At 42.9% G+C, this 20,592-nt stretch overlaps 1 protein-coding gene across 4 annotated transcripts in view; it reads right to left on the bottom strand.

Moving 5' to 3' along the window:
• Positions 1-20,592, bottom strand: part of syngap1b (synaptic Ras GTPase activating protein 1b) — a 106,718-nt gene that overhangs the window by 22,340 nt on the left and 63,786 nt on the right. For all 4 annotated transcript variants that reach the window (XM_080769007.1, XM_080769010.1, XM_080769009.1 and 1 more), the window contains exons 5-6: positions 3,836-3,930; positions 1,062-1,183 (exon numbers count right to left, since the gene is read on the bottom strand). In XM_080769007.1, coding sequence (XP_080625133.1) covers positions 1,062-1,183; positions 3,836-3,930 — 217 coding nt within the window. The remainder of the gene's footprint in view (positions 1-1,061; positions 1,184-3,835; positions 3,931-20,592) is intronic.

Below are 20,592 nucleotides of genomic sequence, written 5' to 3'. Positions count from 1 at the left end.
CAACTACCGCCCTGTTTCTATTCTATGTTCTATAGAAGATTATAGAGAGGTTATTATAGAACAGGTCGAAGGTTATAGAGAGGTTATTATATGAACAGGTCGAAAAAGTGTCCTGATGGGAAAGAAATCACACCCGTGTGAAGTGAGGGGCGCTCTTATCAGCATATACATCATCATACATCATCTCATTCCGGCCAATCACAATTGACGTCCTCACTTTTCTGTCCTCACTTTTTATCCTCAATAGGTACATTTCTCAGCCAATCAAATTATCGCTATGTGGTGCTCAGCCAATCAAATCGTCACTATGGGGTACACACACAAAGCTGGGCACAGGAGCGGCTAGCGCCCCTCAATAATAATAATAACATCCCACTCCACTAACAGCTGCTTACTCTATTTTACCGACTACATCAAAACATGAGGTGAACTCGGGCAAATACTGCGGCATGGTCATCTGGGATCTCCAAGGCAGTGTAAATAACTCCATACTGATTGATAAGTTGGATGAGATCCTGTCACCTCACCAACCAACTCACAGGTGGTGAGGTGAACAGAACCCTGTCCTCACCCCTCCCATTGAGCTGCGGTGTTCCTCAAGGAAGCAAACTAGGGCCTTTACTGTGTACGTAAACGACATGCCATCGACATGTTCTGCAATTTTTTCCTGTTCGCAGATGACTCAGAAATCCTGCTTTAAAGGATAAATTGCATGTTGAGAAAGTCCTCAGCTCTGAACTCGGTAGATACGTGTGCAGCTGGCTCACTGCTAACAAACTATCATTACACCTGGGAAAAACTGAATACATTTTTTGGGGGGTCCAGAATTAACCTCTGCAAGGCCAAAGACTTCACGGTCAAAGTGGGTGACAATGTTATCATAAGATGAAATTATCTAAAGTACCTGACCTGGAATGATATCATAAGGAAAGATAATTCTGTCTCTCGTGTCGAAGACAGTGTGCAGATTGCAGATTGTTTCGTTGTTTTACCACAACATCTTCACCAGTCACGACCCACCAGTGGGCCCCAGCCCATAGGTTGAAGATGGCTGTACTAACCTGTCTTGGTCTGCACTGCGGAAGCGGGGGAGGATCATGTGTCGGAAGCTGCTGGTGCGGTCCAGTTTGGGCTGACTTTTAGCCCTCTTGATGGAGCCCTTCAACCTTCTACTGAGGAAACTCTGGAAGGGGAAGGAGAGGAGGACCAATGAGCAGTCGTGGACAAGGAACTGAGTACATTTACTTGCTCATTCTGGTGTTTTAAGCATTATATTATACTTTAGCTTTTGAAAATTAGCAGATCAACAAGCGCATAGCGCGGCACAGAGTGCCGCGCTACGAGCTTGTACTGTAGATCTGATTTTTAATCGCGAAAATGTGGCGCAAATCTTTTTAATAGACAGTATATTCTTTCAGAGCGAACGTTTTTAACTCAAATCTTTGCTTCTGGGGGGTACCTGGAACAACATATTTTCAGATGGGGGTCCACGGCCAAATACATATAATTCTGGGGGTCCTTGACATGAAAAAGGTTTAGCACCACTGACATAGAAACATAGGTTTTTCAGAAAACTGTTAGGATATTGTAAAATACTTAAGTAAAAGGGAAATTTAGTATCTGTACAGTATTTTGTATTTTTGGATATAGGAAGGGAAAAAACGACACTATGGATTACTCACTGAATTACTCAATACATTTTGAAACTCGTTTCAAAGGTAGTGAAAATAACCAATGTGCAAGCTCACCTTTCACTATTATTGCAATTTATGTGCTTTTAAAGTATTACAATGTACATGAGCTTAAAAAATACTAGCAGTACAAATTATTTAAAAAAAAAAAAAGTTTTAATATCAATGCATTGCTGTATTGATAGAAATGTAGTGGTGTCCATCATTATTATTATTATTATTATAGAACACAATTTGTCTTTAAAATGTAGTGGAGTGAAATTATGTAGGAATACAAATACTCAAGTAAAGTGCAGATACTCAAAGAATGTACTTAAGTACAGTACTCAAGTAAATTAAGTACTGTACTTTTCGCCACAGAGGAGAGGGGAAGTGGGTGAATGAGGGTAAAAGATGGATTCACACTTCACAGTAAGGGTTTGTGGACATGATTAAATAAATACATAAATAAACTAACAAATAAACAAATAATCAAATAAAAGGTAAAAAATAAATGTCAGCTGTGCGTTTGTTTGTCCCAGAAAGAGGCCACAAGTTCTACAAAGACAATGTGAAATGCAGTAGAAATTAATACGATAAATGAAAAGTAACCGGAGGAAGATTCCATGTGCAGGCACACATGAAATGTGGTGCATGATGAAGAGAACCAATAATATGAATCTAAGGGTACGCCTACACACATCCATTTATGAGTTTATGAATGCTGAAGTGTCATAAGGTGGCCAACAGTGGGCAGCGGTGTACCATAGTGTAGAGATCATGTGCTAAATGTACACAGTTGTACAGTTTGTCCTATGTGAGGATCCATACTTTACATACAACAAATTAATGTTAAACCTCGATAGGACAGAATAGTTTCACAATATATCAACAGCTGTTTAAGAAAAATTAAGAAGACAAATGAAGGCAGAACATATTTAAAATGCTACTCAATAACAATTATAAATGTATTTGGTGGCATTTTTCGTTTAATAAAGAGTTGAAGGTGAGAGTGGGGAAATAAAGGATTAGGAATCATGTAGGTTTCTTAAAACAAGATTTCTAAATGGCAAAAGTGTCACAGTCACAGTCAATATGTAATGACCATTAAACTCTGAGAAGAATGTTGCATTTTTGTCTTAGTTTTTGTGTTTTTCTCACACCTTATATCACATACAGTACGTCCTACAGTATACTGTACATCTGCTGCTATGCTCACACACCTTTATGTCTTACCGCAGGTACTTATCGTACCTTGAGTCTTACTCAGGTACTATGTGAAAATATGTAGATATTTGGTTTATTTTCTTTTGTCTCTTTTCCCCCTTGACCCACCTCCCTGCTTCTTCTTATTCCCTTTCTTTTTTTAATGGAAATAACAATAAACTAATTTCGCCGACTGTAACCACCTGTTAACAGAACACACATGGATAGCACAATTGTTCCGTGGGTGAATCATGAGAAGGAAACGACACCCAGTCATTTGGAATTAATTGAATGCCTTTCAAGCCTGTCTTGGGGATATGACTAAATACTTGGCTCCATCTGTTGGTTCTATGCTAATGGTCTGAATGACCATGACCAATACTGGCTTGATTATCCAGTCTGTCTGACACTTAAAAGTTTGAAAAAGTATGCAACATCTAATCATAAAAGTCTGCAGCACGGTGAACCGCACAAAACTGAGGTCACACAGGGATTGGGAGGGGAACTTCTCTCCAGGAGGGCTTGTGTCACGTACGTACCTCAATAGGGGGCAGTGGTGCAATATATGGTCCCGCCACTGGACTCGGAATGGCGGCGGCCCTCCAGTCTCCTCCGCCCCAGTATGAGAAGGGGGGGAAAGAGGAGGAGACAGTGGGGGAGTGACGGGGCAGGGGGAGGGACAGTGAGGGGGAGAGGGGCAGCGAGGGGGGCAGCGAGCGGGGCAACGGGGGTGTGCCGGGAGCCTTCTTGGAGCCCCTGGGGAAATGGCGTGATGGCATGCCCACAGGGAGGGCCGGGCAAGGGGAGACAGTCAGTGGGCGTACGGGAGAGAGGAGAGGCGGGGTTCTACGCGAGCGGCACCCGCGGGTGTGCTCCGGAACCGAGGAAGGGGGCAGGGAGAGGGAGAAATAGTGGGACGGGGGCAGCGAGCGGGGGCGGGGCCAGCGGGGGTTACTCACGGATTGTCGGAAGGGTTGAGGGGGGGCGGTGGGAGGGACCTCCATGCTCGGCTGCTTAATCCCGGCGGCGATGCTCTTCCGCCGAGCGCGATGATCTAGGAAAGAAGCAAGTGGACAGGTGAGACCGAGACACTGTAGGTCAAGAGAGGCACAGTGGGGCTAAGACACGTAGACAAGTAGATTGAGAAACTGTAGGAGAGAAAAGGTATTTACAGAAATAAACAGACACAATAGTAGCTTTGTTCAATTTGATTGATGGAAGCGCCTGGAAGAATGAAAGCCGGAATGAAACAAGGTACGATCTAGATGGAGGTCAAAGGTAACTGGAAACCATAAAGTCACGTGGGCTTGCTATACCCTCAGCCTAGCAACCCGTCAAGGGGAAATGAACAAATGAACAAATGAACAAATGAACAAAACACGAGCGTGCGTGTGTGTGTGTGTGTGTGTGTGTGTGTGTGTGTGCGCCCCCACGTGCCTGCGGTCGTGGGTGCATGCATGCGTGCGTGCGTGGCTCAGCTACTGATAGAAACGCAGGGATAGATTTTATGCCGTGATGTCAGACAAAGCGAACATTAATAGTCTGCATGGAGTGCATGAACGGAGCAAAGGCCGGATGGACGGATGGACGGATGGACGGGGGGGGGGGGTGCATGGAGCAAGGGACGAGAGTGTAGTGAGCATTAAACAAACAAAACACTTATTGACTTCCGTCTGCGAGTCTGTGCCTAAAGCGGTGAATTATCCGGTAAGGGAATAAACCCTTCCATGAATGATAGTGTAAAGGCCCACAGGGTCTGGCTGGATCAGCCCACTCTTCATTCTCACCTACAGTACGTACAGTGCCCTGTAGGTCAACCATCACACTTGGAAGTTAACCCGTTAAGACCAGAGGCCGATTATGCCTTCCAAACCAGCAGTTATTTCAAGAGTTTTACAAAATGTTCAAAAATAGCAGATGTGTGACATGTAAGGATGCAACGATACATTTGAATTAACAGCGATACGATACCATGTATCACGATACTTGGACGATATTGGTTAATTCTGGCGATACGATTCAATTATTTTTAAATCGATACAGTAACTATTTAGCAAAAACATTAAATCTGTGTGAAACATGTGGATAGAGCAGGTTATTAAGGGAAACATTTGTTATTATGGATTTAAAGTAAACAGTGATTCTCTTGCAAATACATCTAGACATTATATTTGAACACATAATGGACAAACCTGCACCTTGACATGAACACATAGAGAAAATACATACATTTATCGATAGAACAAGTGTATTGATATGGAATGGAATGGTTTTATCTTTTTGAAATGGCTAAATACAAAGCACAAGTGCTTAGTATTGATACTAATTATTTGCATTGCAAAACGATTCGATATGGATTATTTGCATTTCAAAACGATACGATTTGATTGATACAAAGTCAAATGATACGATGTGTTGAGTTTCCATTTCCATTCGATTCTTGAAATTAAAATGGATTTTTCGATGCAGTTACTATATACACCCCTTGGCACGCTGTGAGCTTGTTATCTGCATTTCTTTTAATAGACAACACGCTAAAATGACAGAAGCTTTCCCAGTTTCCCAGTCTTAATGGGTTAAACTACTCTAACCAAGCCAAATTTCGAATCAATATTTGGGATATCATGTTGTCATAGAGTTTTCAGACTAGAATGACAGCAACAGTGTGAACTGTGGAATGCATTGTGGCTTTTCTCTTCATTCTTCCATGCCCTTTCCTCTTTTTATGCTGCAACAGCAGCACCTCTTGGGGTAGATCAATTCTAACCCCGTTACATTTGTAGCAGAATATTCTGACTGTTATGTTCTCTCTCTTATTGTATTCTGCCTCGCTGTCTCAGTGTGCCTGCTTCTGGTTCTCTATCTCATTCATGTTAAGTCATCCCTCAATGTCTCTCTACCAGAGTCTCTTTCTCTCTGCCAGCCTCTCATCAGACAGGCACTCTAATACTTGTGCACGCACACAGGCACGCAAGCACGCATGCATGCACACACGCACGCACACACACTTCCTCTCCCACATTGTTATTTTACATAATTCAAATAGTACATCTATCCTTCTACCTCTCTTCAGCCCCACATTATCTCTCTCTCTCTCTCTCTCTCTCTCTCTCTCTCTCTCTCTCTCTCGTGCTTTCTGTCTAAATTCACAGTTTCATAATTAAAGTGAGAAGACAACATACAGGGAACAAACTGTATGTACTGTAGCTGTATTTATTACCTCCCCAGTGGTGAATGGAGTGATAAAAGGACCAAAAGAGTACTACTTGTTTCTCTCTCTAATTATTTGAGGATGTGTACTGTACAAAGACAAAACATTAATTTTTGTATATTTTAGAAGGGAAAAATTATGAATTAACCACTAAGCCACTAAATGCGTTGTGATGCGCCGTGACATTGTAGATCCGCTGTTTTCACTTTTACACTATTTAGTATTCATATATTTTTAACATTTCTAGAAAATGGTTAAACGTATAGAGCAAAGTGGGGTCCCAGGGGGGGTTCCGTGAAGGGGTTCTAAATGGACCCTTACAGGTCTGTAACTCTGACAGTATGCAACTGGAATCACATTTAAACCACTGATCTATACTTTGAGTATTATGTCCAGTCTACCTCTACGTGCTGAACTGTCACTGCATCCACCTCGCTGTGGAAGGAATACTCCATTAACTACAAAACAAAGAACAGAAAAACAAGCTAAAATCTTTCAACAGTCCACAGAATGGCTGTGTATAGTGCGTACCAACCATAGACTGTAAAAAATATGGACAAAGCGTTCCCCGGGTCTAACATGAACGTAAAATGAAGCCTGTCAGTCCTTGAATTGTAAGTCGCCATCTTTCTAGATCCGTTTGGGCCCAGCTGAGCCATTGGCTGGCCCAGACAACGAGGCGGGACTTCCCCCCTTCTTCTTCGTTGGTTTTTATTTTGACTCGAGTGGGTGGGGGATCCCGTTCATAGACTGTAACGGTAGCCACGCCCCTCAGAACATACGCGACTTTATTGTCATTTTTTAAATAAATGGGACCATAATTTTCCAAAAAGAATATTATGACATTAGAAATGAGACTTTAAACTAGTGACTGGAAGCAGAAAGTATTCATGACCATGTTTATTAAGGTAATACAGTCTAGGTGAAGTTGGGCCCAAATACATGGACTTCTATGGGGCTATGGGTTTTTTTGGGCCCAATGACAGCGCCACAACAGGCCATTATATGAACTTTCAGGAAATCCCGATTTCCTTGTGGCTTCACAAAATATCTGTCTGACTGCCCCCCTGGTACCAACAAGGGTGAGGCCTGCCAGCAGCACCTGCTATGTTATCAGCCAACTCCCTTTCCACACTGTCTGCAAATCCCAGCAGGACTATACAAGCGCAGTTCCGACAGTAATCTACTGTATGTATTGTTGTACTGTATTACTACTATGACACCTGAATGCCCCCATAAGGGTATCTTCTGTAAAATGTTGATCAAATACTACTAGTATATACAACTAGTCCACTTGCATTAAGTTGCTCAAAAGCGCATGAGGCGATTTCACTCCTCCTTCCGGGTAGGAACAGAGTGCATTCTGGGATGGATTGCCCCAATAACATTAACGTGTTGGCCGTTGACTATAATTGCGCTATTTGTGTGCGTTCACGTATGAAACATAGCGTTCACGTGTCATGGGCCCAATAACATGGGCTCAATAACATGAACGTGTGCAATGATAGTCAACGGCCGAGCGCTGGCTCAATTAATATATACTCTAAGGTCCATATACCGTTCGGGGCTATGACATATACAATCCCTATACCTCTATCTCCCCCTCCCTCTCTCTCCCCATTCTCTCTCCCCTTCTGCCTCATTCCCTACCCGGACTGCACAATCCACCGGTTACCTGCTGTGATCCATAGCCTCAGATTTGGAGAAAGAATCTGAGGAAGAAATCCCAGAAAATGAATGTCATGAAACCTTTAAAGCAAGATAGAGGTCTTGACTACACTGATGATGTAACAGCAGCCATAGACTGTATGGGGGTGCCAGCCAGGCGTGACAGTTTCCCCCAAAGACTTGGTCAATTTGGCCACGGTTGTTTGGAAATTGGAAATACACACTAACAGATTCTTAGGTGACTGATGCTATTCCTTATAAAGCCTTAATCACCAGCAATTAACAGGAGCCACATGCCTGGGACCATCAGAGTTCAAATTATCATTACACAGTGAGTCATAACCATAACCACCTCAATTAAAATCCCTCAGAACAGCAACATCTAGATGTCCTTCAGAAAGTAATATTTCCCAAACTACAGTAATTAGTTTGCCTCCTCCAGAGAAGGCAGATTGTAGAAAGAAGAAAAAAGGAGATCTAGGATTCTGCTATCATGGCTTCCACCATAACCATCCTATATACTGTAGTAGTGATATAATATATTAGTGAGACCGGTCCTGTGGCTAAAGCTATATAGAACACACACCTTTATAAGCAGACAGTATGTGAATTGACTCACTGCTCCTCTGTATATAAGCTCTATATCTATCTATCTATCTATCTATCTATGTATCATCTCCATAATCGCCGCCAGGACTAAAGCCTGAAGTTGTGCATTTCTCCAGCATTATGTCACAGGCAAGGCTTTTATTTTATTAAGCCGTACTTTCCACTAATAATTGAATGTGTCACTGTGTCATCTTTACATAACAATAATTGAGATTGCTTTTACTTGACTTCTGCTTACCATGCCCCAGGATATTACTGAGCAAAGATTATCAAGAATAAAGAGAATCTATTTGTCACTACTGATACAGGTATAAGAAGCGAAATCCTATTGTGCCAAGGTCCACAAGATGTGGTAACAGAACATAACAAAACAATGAAGATAATATTGGATATAATTCAGTTGAACCTTTATAGAACTGGGGCGGTTGTGGCTCAGGAGGTAGACCAGGTCGTCCAATGATCTCTGGGTCGGTGGTTTGAATCCCGACTCCTCCTGTCCTGACAACCCTACATTACCTCCAATGAGTTGGTCGGTGTGAGCTTGCCACCATTGGTGTGTGAATGTGGGAAGTGAGGAAGCTGGCGTCGACTGTTCGCCGCTTCACCTCCCAATGTATGAATGAATGAACCATTGTAAAGCGCTTTGAGCACTTGGAAAAGCGCTATAAAAATGCAATTCATTAGAACTAAACCGTGTCAAATCATGACCTCGACATGCTGGCCTTCGCTCTGCGTTTGGCAATGACGGCACAGGGCTGTATGACATTGGCCAGTTATGACCAATAAAGCATCCAGCCTGCTGGAATAACAATTGGATTTCAAATGATGTGTGGCATATAAAGCCAAATTCACGATTCACAACGCATACAGACCTGCGCAAATCGAATCGTTAAGAATGTAAGATGCGTTGTTTGGCACGTGCCATAAGGCTGAATGGCCACACCACTGTGCCGTGGTTTTCAATGTATTCATGCTCGTTCAGTGTCTCTCAATATTCAGCAACTGATTGCCGAGTTTCTATTCTCACCACCTCCCCTTTAGAACATCATTGTATCCGGCATCCATTAAACATTTCTTTGAACAATTCTCTGACATCAGTCTGGAAAATAAACTAAAACTGGATAGGTCCATTTCATTCAATTTCTCACTCACTCTCTTTTGATCTGAACTCAGTCTCTATATTTAGTTGCCATGGTAACCCCCCCAAGTACCTTACATTTGAGTAACAAAGTACACAGTAAGCAATTGTATGGGTTGTTAATGGATCTTACACACACACGCAAGCAAGCACGCACGCACGCATGTACACACGCACACACACTGCAGTACGTACCAGGGCGCAGATAGCATTTTATCACTGGGGGGGGGGGCATATCTGCGGGTATCAAAACATTCCATGAGGAGGGGGATATCACGCCCACTTTTGCTCAAAATTACGCAGATAATTGCATGAGGAGAGGGGGACATCCCCTCCGCTTTTGCACAAAATTACGCAGATTTTCTGCGTTTTTTAGTTGATTTCACGGCAAAACACTGCCAACACAGCAAAACACATGCAGCCACAGCAAAGCCAGCCATCCTTTCCTGATTGTGTGTGCTGTGGCTTGAGGGCACAAGAAGCAGTGTCTGCCTGCAGCCTGCTTACTGCATATACTTATACTACTGTACATGCTGAGACATCATTACCATTGATGATTGACAACGTAAGCTATTCAACTAATTTCAATAGTTAAAAAAGTTCCCAAAGATCCAGGGGAGGGGATATCCCCCCCTCCTCATGCAACTGAGGGGGTCAATCTCCCCCCCCCCCAGAGTTGGGCATAATCTATTCTAAGGCCAGAGTGAAACATACTGTATACAAAATAATAAGATAAATCCTTTGGCAGTTGCAAGATTACTGATGACCTCTTACATTGAACTTGCGCGTCTGATTTTAGTCATCAAAACTCTATCGATTTTGAATGCATACTGGTTAGACATACAAATGGTGTACGAAACACATTGACACCTTTCAGCTGAAAATAAGTCATTTTTGAGGAGTGATATGGTCATGCAACAAAGCATAAATTAAGCCTCAGTCAATGATGCAAGAGTCATTAAGAGACACGATTGGAATCAGTAGAAGTGCTAAATGTTCTCTGTGTGTCCCCTTAACATAATTATGGTCAGGTTTATACCTACTGAGAAGTATAGGCATTCAATCGTATAGCATCAAATCTGTGTTGATGGAAGTTGCCGATGATCACATCACCCCAAAAAACCTATTACATTTGAGAAGATTGAGGATTTGAGAGTTGAGTTGAGGAATATATATACAATAAACAAATATGCGTGTTTGTGTGTGTGTGTGTGTGTGTGTGTGTGTGTGTGTGTGTGTGTGTGTGTGTGTGTGTCCTTGTGTGTATCGCACAGGGACGTCTGTGTGTAATTACATGCCTTTGCATGCAGAGAACACCGCCTACGGCTTACACGCAGTCCAGTGTGTGCATGTGTATGTGCACACATCATGCATGTTCACATGTATTTGTGCGTAGCCATGTGCTGGGATGCGTGAGCGATGCTGTGCTTGTTCATTGTGAATGTAAATCTGATGTCAAGCTGAAAGCTGAAGCAAGAGTGTGTGGGTGGAAACCGCTTCCAGCTTAGTCTCTCAGAGAGAGAGAGAGAGAGAGAGAGAGAGAGAGAGAGAGAGAGAGAGAGAGAGAGAGAGAGAGAGGGGGGGGCGTGCAAGTGAGAGACGGGAAGAGAAAGAGGCAGAGTTATAAAGAAAAATAGACGGAGAGTCAGCGACAGACAGACAGACAGACAGACAGACAGACATACAGACAGACAGACAGACAGACAGACAGACAGACAGACAGACAGACGCATAGTTTATAGAGTGGGAGAGGAACAAGTCACAGGAGTATAACAGGAAGGTAAGCTAGGAATTATGAAGGCGGGGGGCAGAGACAGCGAGGAGAGGATACTAAGTGTATGTGTAGGTGTAGGAGGACCAAGAGCAGGACCAAGAGAGGAGGGAGAGAGAGAGAGAGAGAGAGAGAGAGAGAGAGAGAGAGAGAGAGAGAGAGAGAGAGAGAGAGAGAGAGAGAGAGAGAGAGAGAGAGAGAGAGATGGAGACGGAGACATGCAGAGAGGGAACAAGAAGTAAGAAAGCGACAAAGTAAGAAACTGAGAGAGTTACAGAGGCAGTGAATAACGGTAGAAGAGTAGCCAGAGAGAGGAAGGGGAGTTGGAGGGGAGGGAGGGAACACATGAGCCAGAGATGGAGGCTGGAGAGGGAGTGGGTGTCTTAATAGCACTGAAACGCTCTGGGCTTTTTGTATGTTTGCTGTGGTTTGTTGTGATGGAACACTGGTTGACTCCCTGCTTGCTTTTGATCCATGAACTATTGTGACTAAAACATCCAATGCAGCTTTTCCAGTATTTGAAAATATGATGCAGCGGTTAGTTCTGTTACATAACCTTGTGCATATCTGATCACATGTAGCTCAAACTGTAATTACCACTGCCACAGTTTAGTTTCCCTGTGTAGCTCAATAAATGGAGCACATGCATTCACACAGTCATGCTTGGGGGGGGCATTAGGTCCATTTCCACTGCACAATAATGTTTTGAATAATCATCCACTATACAGCATTAGGGACAGACACACCCAATTGTAATGACTAGAAACTCGACCGGCCTTTGGCCGGTCTCGATTCTAGTTCTGCGCGTCATTGGCTCCCTTGCGACATTGACACCCTTGCAATGTCGCAACGCTAATTCTTCGGGAGATCCGGCATGCTCCCGAGGCACGTCAGACCCCCCTTAGGGATCTGTTAGGAGATGTTAGAGGGAGTAGGATAAGAATTAGGGTGGGGGGGTGGGACGACGAAAGCGAGAACGGGGGGAGAACCAGGGGTTGGATGGGTTGGTTATATATGGGTGGAGGTGGCTTGATTGGAGGTGGCGGAGGTGGTGTCCTGATCCTGAACTTCAGTTATTCTAACACCATTTGTTGTATATTGTCATGTTGTAATGTATGACAGTGTTTGTAGCAAAGAGTAAGAAAGACTAAATAGTAGCAAAATGAAATTACATCCAGGATATGACTGTATGTAGTATGAAACATGATCAGTGAAACAGTAATGAGGAGCAGTTTTATGTTGCATCACCATACACTGTACTGTACTGTACTGTACTATATGACACTGTACTGTATCATACTGTACTGTATTTAACAGTAACCGACTGTGCTGTACCATAATGTACTGTACTGTACCTTACTGTACCATACTGTACCAGACTGTAGTATGCAGTAGCATACTGTACTGTATGTAGTGTACTGTACCATATGGTACTGTACCATATGGTACTGTACTGTACTGTGGCATAGTGTGTCTCCCAAAGCTGTGTCTCCTTCCATGGAGTTGGGTTTCTATTGTTGTAGCGAGATAAGCATTCCAACATGTTTGTAATGTAACATGAAATAGACACCAAGTTTGTATTTGTTGCTCATCTGGTTCAAATGTTACAGCCAAATACAAATGTCAGATGTTGTGACACTTTGTGGTACTTAAATAAATGTTTCATACCATATAGTATAATCATTCTGACCAATACTTGTTGACCAATGTATTTATGACATTTGAGAAAGATTTTGTGTTGCCAAAATAAATTTTACAAGCAAAATCAGCAGCACAAGATTTTCGTTTTTTGGTTATACTTTTATATAAATTTCTGGCTTGTGACAAAATACGTATAGGCCTATTATGAGTGGAACTTATAAGTAACCCAAAATGCATTGAATGAGTAGTGCCCATGATGTGGGAACGAAATTGAACGAAAAGAGACCTGACAATACGGCATATAAAGGAAGTCAAGGACTTCAAGTACCTGGGCTCATGGATCGACTCAACGGAGCAAGATCTTAAGTGAGGAAGGCACTTGCATGGAGGGCCCTGAACGGCATGATTAATGTATGGAACTCTAACCTCCCCCGTCAAACCAAACTTAGCTTCTTCTATGCAACGGTAGAGTCTGTTCTCCTATACGGCATTGAATGCTGGACCCTGAAGCCAACCCTGCAGAAGTCTCTAGATGGGTGCTACACCAGAATGATGCGTGCAGTACTTAACATCAGCAAGAGTACACACGTTACCAACATGAATCTGTATGATGGAATGACGAGGGTGAGCCAGAAAATAGCAGCCAGGAGAATGAGACTAGCAGGACACTGCCAAAGACACCAAGAGCTGCCAGCCAGCAAACTAGTGCTGTGGGAACCAACACACGGGCACCGGTCACGAGGATGTCCCACATTAACATATGTGGACATACTCAAGAACGGCGCAGGAGCACAAAGCACCAACGTGCTGGCCAGATGTATTGAGAACCGAGATGACTGGAAGCGACAATGGAGGGCTCGTCTGAGGACGACCTAGAGAGAACATTGACTACATTTTAACCAAAATGTTTATGTTGCTAAGTAAAATCTAGCAAGCAGTGGGTTATCATTATACAATGCAGAACTTCAATGTGTTCCAATTCGACCATATTATATATCAACACAACATGACGTTATACTGTATTGAAATATATACTGGATACCTGTCGCTCTGACCCCAATAGTCAGCAAATGCTTTGGTGGCGCTATACCTGTCTCCTTGTGTCTTACTGGACCTGGCAGTTTGCATAGTAGTTGAAGGACAAATATGTACATATGCTGTTCGAGTTGTACCAGCAAAGTCTGACACAAAGCTTTGTGACCTACAGTAGGGCTACACCCAAGCATGTGCGACTGGATACAAGACTTCCTGTCAAACCGACATCAGGTAGGTTAGAATAAACAGCATCACATCTGACAACACTGGAGCCACCTCCAGGGTTGCTCCAGGGAATCATCAATTTTAAAATGAATGGGACCATAATTTACAAAACGTCAAATCTCCATTGTAATCAATGGCATGGGAATCCTTCTGTGGCCATTAATGAGAACTACAGGCCAGAAAAGCACTTCCTTATTATACTCAAATCCAGCAGATCTTCCTTGCTGCCATGTTATGTTATCATACATCTAAATATATCAGTGTCAGACTCGGAGAGGTGGCGTCATTGTGCATGAGGGGTGTACTGTGTGCAAATAGGGTGAAATCTGAAGCATCAGTCATTGACTTCTAACCTGACGCTGCCAGATGGGGGCGGTATTGGGCATGTTCCCCAACACAGCTTCCATCTGGGATTTCTCAGGGAGTTCAGCTAACACCAATCCGTTCCGTACCGAACCAATCAGTGTGAGCTAAGGGCGGGATATGTGCGAAACCGGATGTGAAGCTATATAGACACGTCAATATGATTGGTTGTGTTTGCACGCCCACACGGTGATAGACAGATGGTCCCATCCAATCATCTACCAAGTATCTTGAAAAAAAGGGTCAGCCCTGTCATCGAATTTGCTTCCACGATCCCAGATCCCAATAAGCTGTGAAACAAATTTGTGTAGCAAGCTTCTTGGATCTGGCAGCGTCAGGTTAATTGACTTCAGCCTCCAGTGATATGAGTACGACAGTGGGATGGACACACACAGATATGGCAAATAAAAAGGAAAACGGGTTCCTACCCAGTTTAGGTGAGATATGTTGTACTTTCTGTCCACACCACTAGAGACAGTGTTTCTGGATATCCAACCTCTAGCAAACCGGGCCAGGTGGCAGTCAAGAGAAAGCTGATTGTGTTGTATTCCACTTGGTCTCTGTGAGTTCGTACTTTTTTTATATTTTTTTTTATTCCACTAGGCCAAGAAAAGTATATGAAATCGATACTCCTCAACAGAAATGTGACATTAAAGTCTTAAATAAAAAAGATGGTGTCAGCTAGGGAATCCACAGACTTCTCTAATACCTAGTTGTAGTAGTAGCAGTGACATGTCACTTGTGCCTTTTTCTGTCTTGCTTTTAATACTACCAAATCGGCCATACCTACCATGACCAAAATTTGCATTTTTAAAGCAAAATACCAGACACCAGAGCTGATGACCAACCGCTAGTGTTTCAAGGCCAATATTAAGTTAAAAGAAAACTAAAACAATGCCAATATAATCAGTACGTTAACTTTCCAATGAAGGAATCACAAATACTGCAACTAAACTGTAAACAAAGCCTGTTAAAAATAGCCCATGACAGAAGCTCAACAGCACAAAACACTTCCAACCTGCAACTAAGTGCAGATATAAAATCAATCCGTGGCCTTTAAATATTTAATACACAAATAGGTATATTATGAATAAATAATAGTTCACTAGCCTCCTCTACCAAGGCATATTGAAACGGCTCTTCTTATTTCAAGGTATGAAGATACAGTAGATCCAAGAAGCATAGCATAATAATTTTATATACAAATAGCTATTACACTATAAATAAATATATAAATAAATATATAACCTATTTTATTAATTGCAGAAAGTTAAAATGATGTGCAGGTAGTTTAAGAGAATATCTCTCCATAAGGTGCAGTGGGGGTATTTGCAACGACAGACCTCTCTACTTCCAAAAGTGCTGAATATACCTCAGATAACCCAAATGTGCCACATTATGAGAACAGGGTGACAGTTGGTATGTAGGCCACACTTCGTTATTTCGCATCCTCTGACTAATTAGTGGAAAGGAAAAAAAAAAGATAGAAAAACAAACAATCCCAAAAGCCCGCCGAGTGTTATAATTGCACACTGAAGTGCTGTTGGTCCTTCCACTGCATGTTCCCCCGCTCCTCTCGTGCAGGCAGCAGCAGCAGCGGTTGTTCCGCGGCGGGCAGCACCGCTGAGAGTGCCTCCCTGGCTTCTCCCTGTCCTCTCTCCTCGGTGCCTTCCGCCCCGATCCTCAACTCGCCGTTTCCTCGGTAACCCAGGGCAGATGCGCTCGGACGAATTTCTCTCATCTTTTAGATGGTAATGTGTTTTCGCAACGATTTTCTAGTTGTCCTTTAGTGCCATTGCATCACCAAATCAAGTTGTCAGGCTGGAGCCGTGTCTCCAGTGGGTTTCATTTATAGACGTTATAAAGAGAGAAAGAATGAATATATAAATAAAATTTAAACTATTAACGCTGATAGACGGATGAAATACTAGAAACTGTGTGTGCATGTTTAAATGCATGCGCGTGAGTATGCATGTGTGAAATAGCGTGTGGTCCGCCTGTCTGCAGGCTACGTATGTGTCAATTAAAGCATCTCCATACTGCAAACGTGCACTGATCTGCTGCGCTATCTGGACTAGAGTGCAACCAGCGACTGAACGGCAAAATAATCAAAATCCTTCTTCAAATTGAGAAACGAGCCTTCAGATCCCAAGCAGTCAGAAAATATGGAGAAACATTCAGATTCTAATCCAAGTCACAGTCTTGAAAAACCCTGAATCAATTAAGGGACCAAAAATAGCAAACGTCACAGCCTGCAATCTGCAGTGAAAACCCAAAGTGACCGTTTGCCAACCAATGGCTGGCACAGAAAGAAAGAAAGAAAGAAAGAAAGAAAGAAAGAAAGAAAGAAAGAAAGAAAGAAAGAAAGAAAGAAAGAATTCTGTAATGGCAACTCTCAGTCTCTCAACCGTTCTTCGGTTTCTAAAGTAATCCGCCTCACAAACGTAATCCGCCTGTCATATCCTGTTCGACTACAGAAGACTGCACAGGTGCATGCAGGCCTACTCGACTACGGACGAAACGTCAATGCACTGATGCCTTGCGCTTCTACTCTATCTCCCTCTGACGCCCCTCCCTCCCTCCTTCCATCTCTGTCTCATTCTACTGTACTGTATCTCTCTCTCTCTCTCTCTCTCTCTCTCTCTCACACACACTATTCAAATTGAAAGACGATGGTGGAAGTGTTAGGTTTTAAATGACTGGTTGTAGTTCAGATGTGTGATTCTAAATACATTTGAGAGACGCAAAACTCTCTTTCTCCCTTCCTTTTCCTTACTTGCCATGACCCCCTTCTCTCTCTCTCTATATTTCTCTATCGCTCCCTCCCTCCCTCCCTCCCTATTCCCTCCCACTGAGAAGAGTGTGAGGTTCAGAGCTATGGGCAACTGTGTGGGAGGCATCAGCCTAATATTCTATCCACAAAATAGAAAAGCAACCTGCTTGCCGCACACACGCACGCACGCACGCACGCACGCACGCACGCACGCACAAACCTGCTACAGGCAACATTACTAAATTATGAGCAATCAATTGAATTCCGGTGTTCAGCACATGGATAATTCTTACATAATTTCCCAAGAGTTTGTATGCTATTCCGTAACACAAATGTACAGTATAGCTGGCTGCTCATGAAGTGAAATGATATAAATATCCAAGCAGCAATACAGTATGCAAAACAATGAAAGATTATGCACCACGCACAACAATAAGCTTCCAATTTTGAACAACCAACGTATGCAATGTCCAGTCCTTTATATATATATAGCATTCCACTTCCAAGAGTTCCAAGAGTTAAATGTGTATCTCACATCTGTTTCCATGACAACCAGTGGATTGGATCAACTTTTTAAACCGTGGACATGAGGTAGCATTTTGTGGGAATGTTAATTTATGCTCTGTCGCGCAATGGTGCCGTGCGCCAGGAACGGCCGAGAATAGCATACCAACAAGCTCATATCGCTAATGTTAGGTCTGCTATTCGGTATGCAGTATTAGTCCGGCAGCCAACAGGCTTATTTTGTTCAAAGTATAAATATATAAGTATATATTTGTACAGTATATAGTTTTTTGTATTGGCCTAAAATATTGTCTATAATCTATACAATCATGAATCCACCTGCTGACCGGCTGTCATCACTGAGCAATTTATTTTATAGGGGCTTATATGTGACAATACTATCAACAACCCATATGCTTTAAGTAGCATGTGAGCAAGTGAGTACCTCATCGCATTTGTGATGACAGCTATGGTCGTTTTTAGTAGTAGACTAGAAATGTACTCTGTCGAGGTGCAAACGTGCGCCTTGCGCACACTACACATACATGTCCTACTTGTGTGCAATCAGAGTGTGCAAGTAGCCTACTGCTACTAACTATTAACAGTGCACTTCCCCTCCTTGTGGAGAGGGAGAGGCTGAAAGGAGGTGTGACTTTGTAGTCCAGGAAGGAAGTGGGACCATATTTTCATGACAGGTTTTTAGTCATGAACATGGCGTCATGACTAAAATATAAAACACATACACAGCTGAAGTGGCCCTTTGAAATTTTGACATTTTGCCTTATAGGTTGTTAATGGTATGGTTGCATATAACCCCTATAAAAGAAATTGCTCAATGATGACAGCCGCTCCGCAAGTGGATTCATGGATAATAGTTTAGGCCAATGAAAAAAACTATATAGGCCTACCAAATGTCCCAATCCATGGCTGCCCAATATATGAATTTGGGCTTTAGTGTTGTTTGTGCCACACTGTTGTGTGGTAGTGGTACTGTTGTGTTTGGTAGTAATTGTGTTATCTTGGTACTATTGTGAGGTACTATTGTTTGGTTGTGTTAACATTGTGAGGTACTATTGCTGTTCTTTGTGGTGAAGCTTTATCAAGCGGCTTCAACAGAGCTTGCAATGATATCCCAATGATAAGAGCGCAGAGAGGCTTAGAGGGAATCCAAAAGACATTTCAGCTGCCAAACCCTTCCTTGCGCTCTCTCCACTCCACTCCCCTCCTCTTCTCTTCTCGCTCTATTGCTTTTCCACATTCTCTGTGCTCTCTCTCTTCTGTCTCCCCTCCTCTCTAGTTCTTCAATTCTCTTACTCCTTCCCTCATGTGTTTCTCTCTCTCCCTCCCTAACTGTAACACTCACTATTTCACACACAGTCTGTCTGCTCTATAATTATTTCCATGGTTACCATTAGGGACGTGAACCTAAGCCTGATGTACTATGGCGGTAATCTTTTGCTCTCCTCCGCTGTTCTCTTTCCACTCCTCTCACCCATCGGTTCTTACGCTGTATTGTTGCACAAAAGCTCTACAGCCCTTTCAGGTACTCCTTTCTCCCACATCGCAATCACAGCATGTGACAATCTGTAAACCATACATGCAGTTAAGATAACCAATCTATCCCACAAGGCATTCCATTAACTATGATATCACCACGGCTACGGTTTAGTGCTTTTATATATCTCTGCTGTCGGGAAGAAACACCTAACTTTTCATGTTTTTAAGAAAATGACAAATATAATTTCTGTCCCTCATCTCTCTTGTTCACTTCACTTCATTTAGTGTGGGCCAGAAAATAATAAAATGTCCACCAAATGTCCTGTAGTTGGAAGCATTTCACACTGCAACATAGAGACCTATACTGTATGTCTCGCCTAGCCTGGAAACCAGACGAATCTGCCCGTGCAAATACAAAAATAGCCCTCGGCAATAGGCCCCGTTCGGTTGTGATTGGATTTTCCTGCCTCCAAAGTTGTGAGGCACCAATCAGGGCCCACTATGCAAAAATGGGGCGGGTTACGCAGTGATATTAGTCTGGCCATGCCAGGCTACATCTCTCTTGTCCACTCTCAGTCAGTTTTGCTCAGTGTGATATCAATGAAAGTGAGGAAGAGCAGACAGCAGCATAGGTCTGCCCCCCGCCCCCCAGCGCGCGCACACACACACACACACACACACACAGACACACACTCGCACGCACGCACACACACACACACACACAGACGCATAGATGACGGAGCTACCATACGTGCTGTTACTGCTGTAATGAGAATGTATGTTATGACAGCCAGACCCCCAATGAAACATAGCAGTAAGGTAGAAGATGTGTGTGTGTGTGTGTGTGTGTGTGTGTGTGTGTGTGTGTGTGTGTGTGTGTGTGTGTGTGTGTGTGTGTGTGTGTGTGTGTGTGTGTGTGTGTGTGTGTGTGTGTTCTCTGGTTGGGATGATGGATGGTTGAACATTGGTATCAGGACTAGAAGTGTGTATGGTGCCACCTGGCTGGAACTCATGCCAAGAAGATGAGGACACAGACACACACAAACAAGAATGATTACAATACCCTGCCATGCATTGCTGCAGCCTGCAGGATAATAAACAGTTTGACAACATACTGTAATACACATGCAAGCAATTCATACATGTATGTGCAAAGTGGACACAATTTGAATTTGAATTGTATATTCAGATTTAACTTCACAGTTATCACAAATGTTCAGGTGTAAAAGCTCAAGTTAAAAATAAAGGTGTAAAATAGTGGGTGAGATTCTTCTTTGTACA

The sequence above is a fragment of the Protomyctophum bolini genome (assembly GCF_963924005.1).
Source record: "Protomyctophum bolini genome assembly, chromosome: 7".
Lineage (NCBI taxonomy): Eukaryota > Metazoa > Chordata > Actinopteri > Myctophiformes > Myctophidae > Protomyctophum > Protomyctophum bolini.
This window is presented reverse-complemented; position numbering and strand designations above follow the sequence as displayed.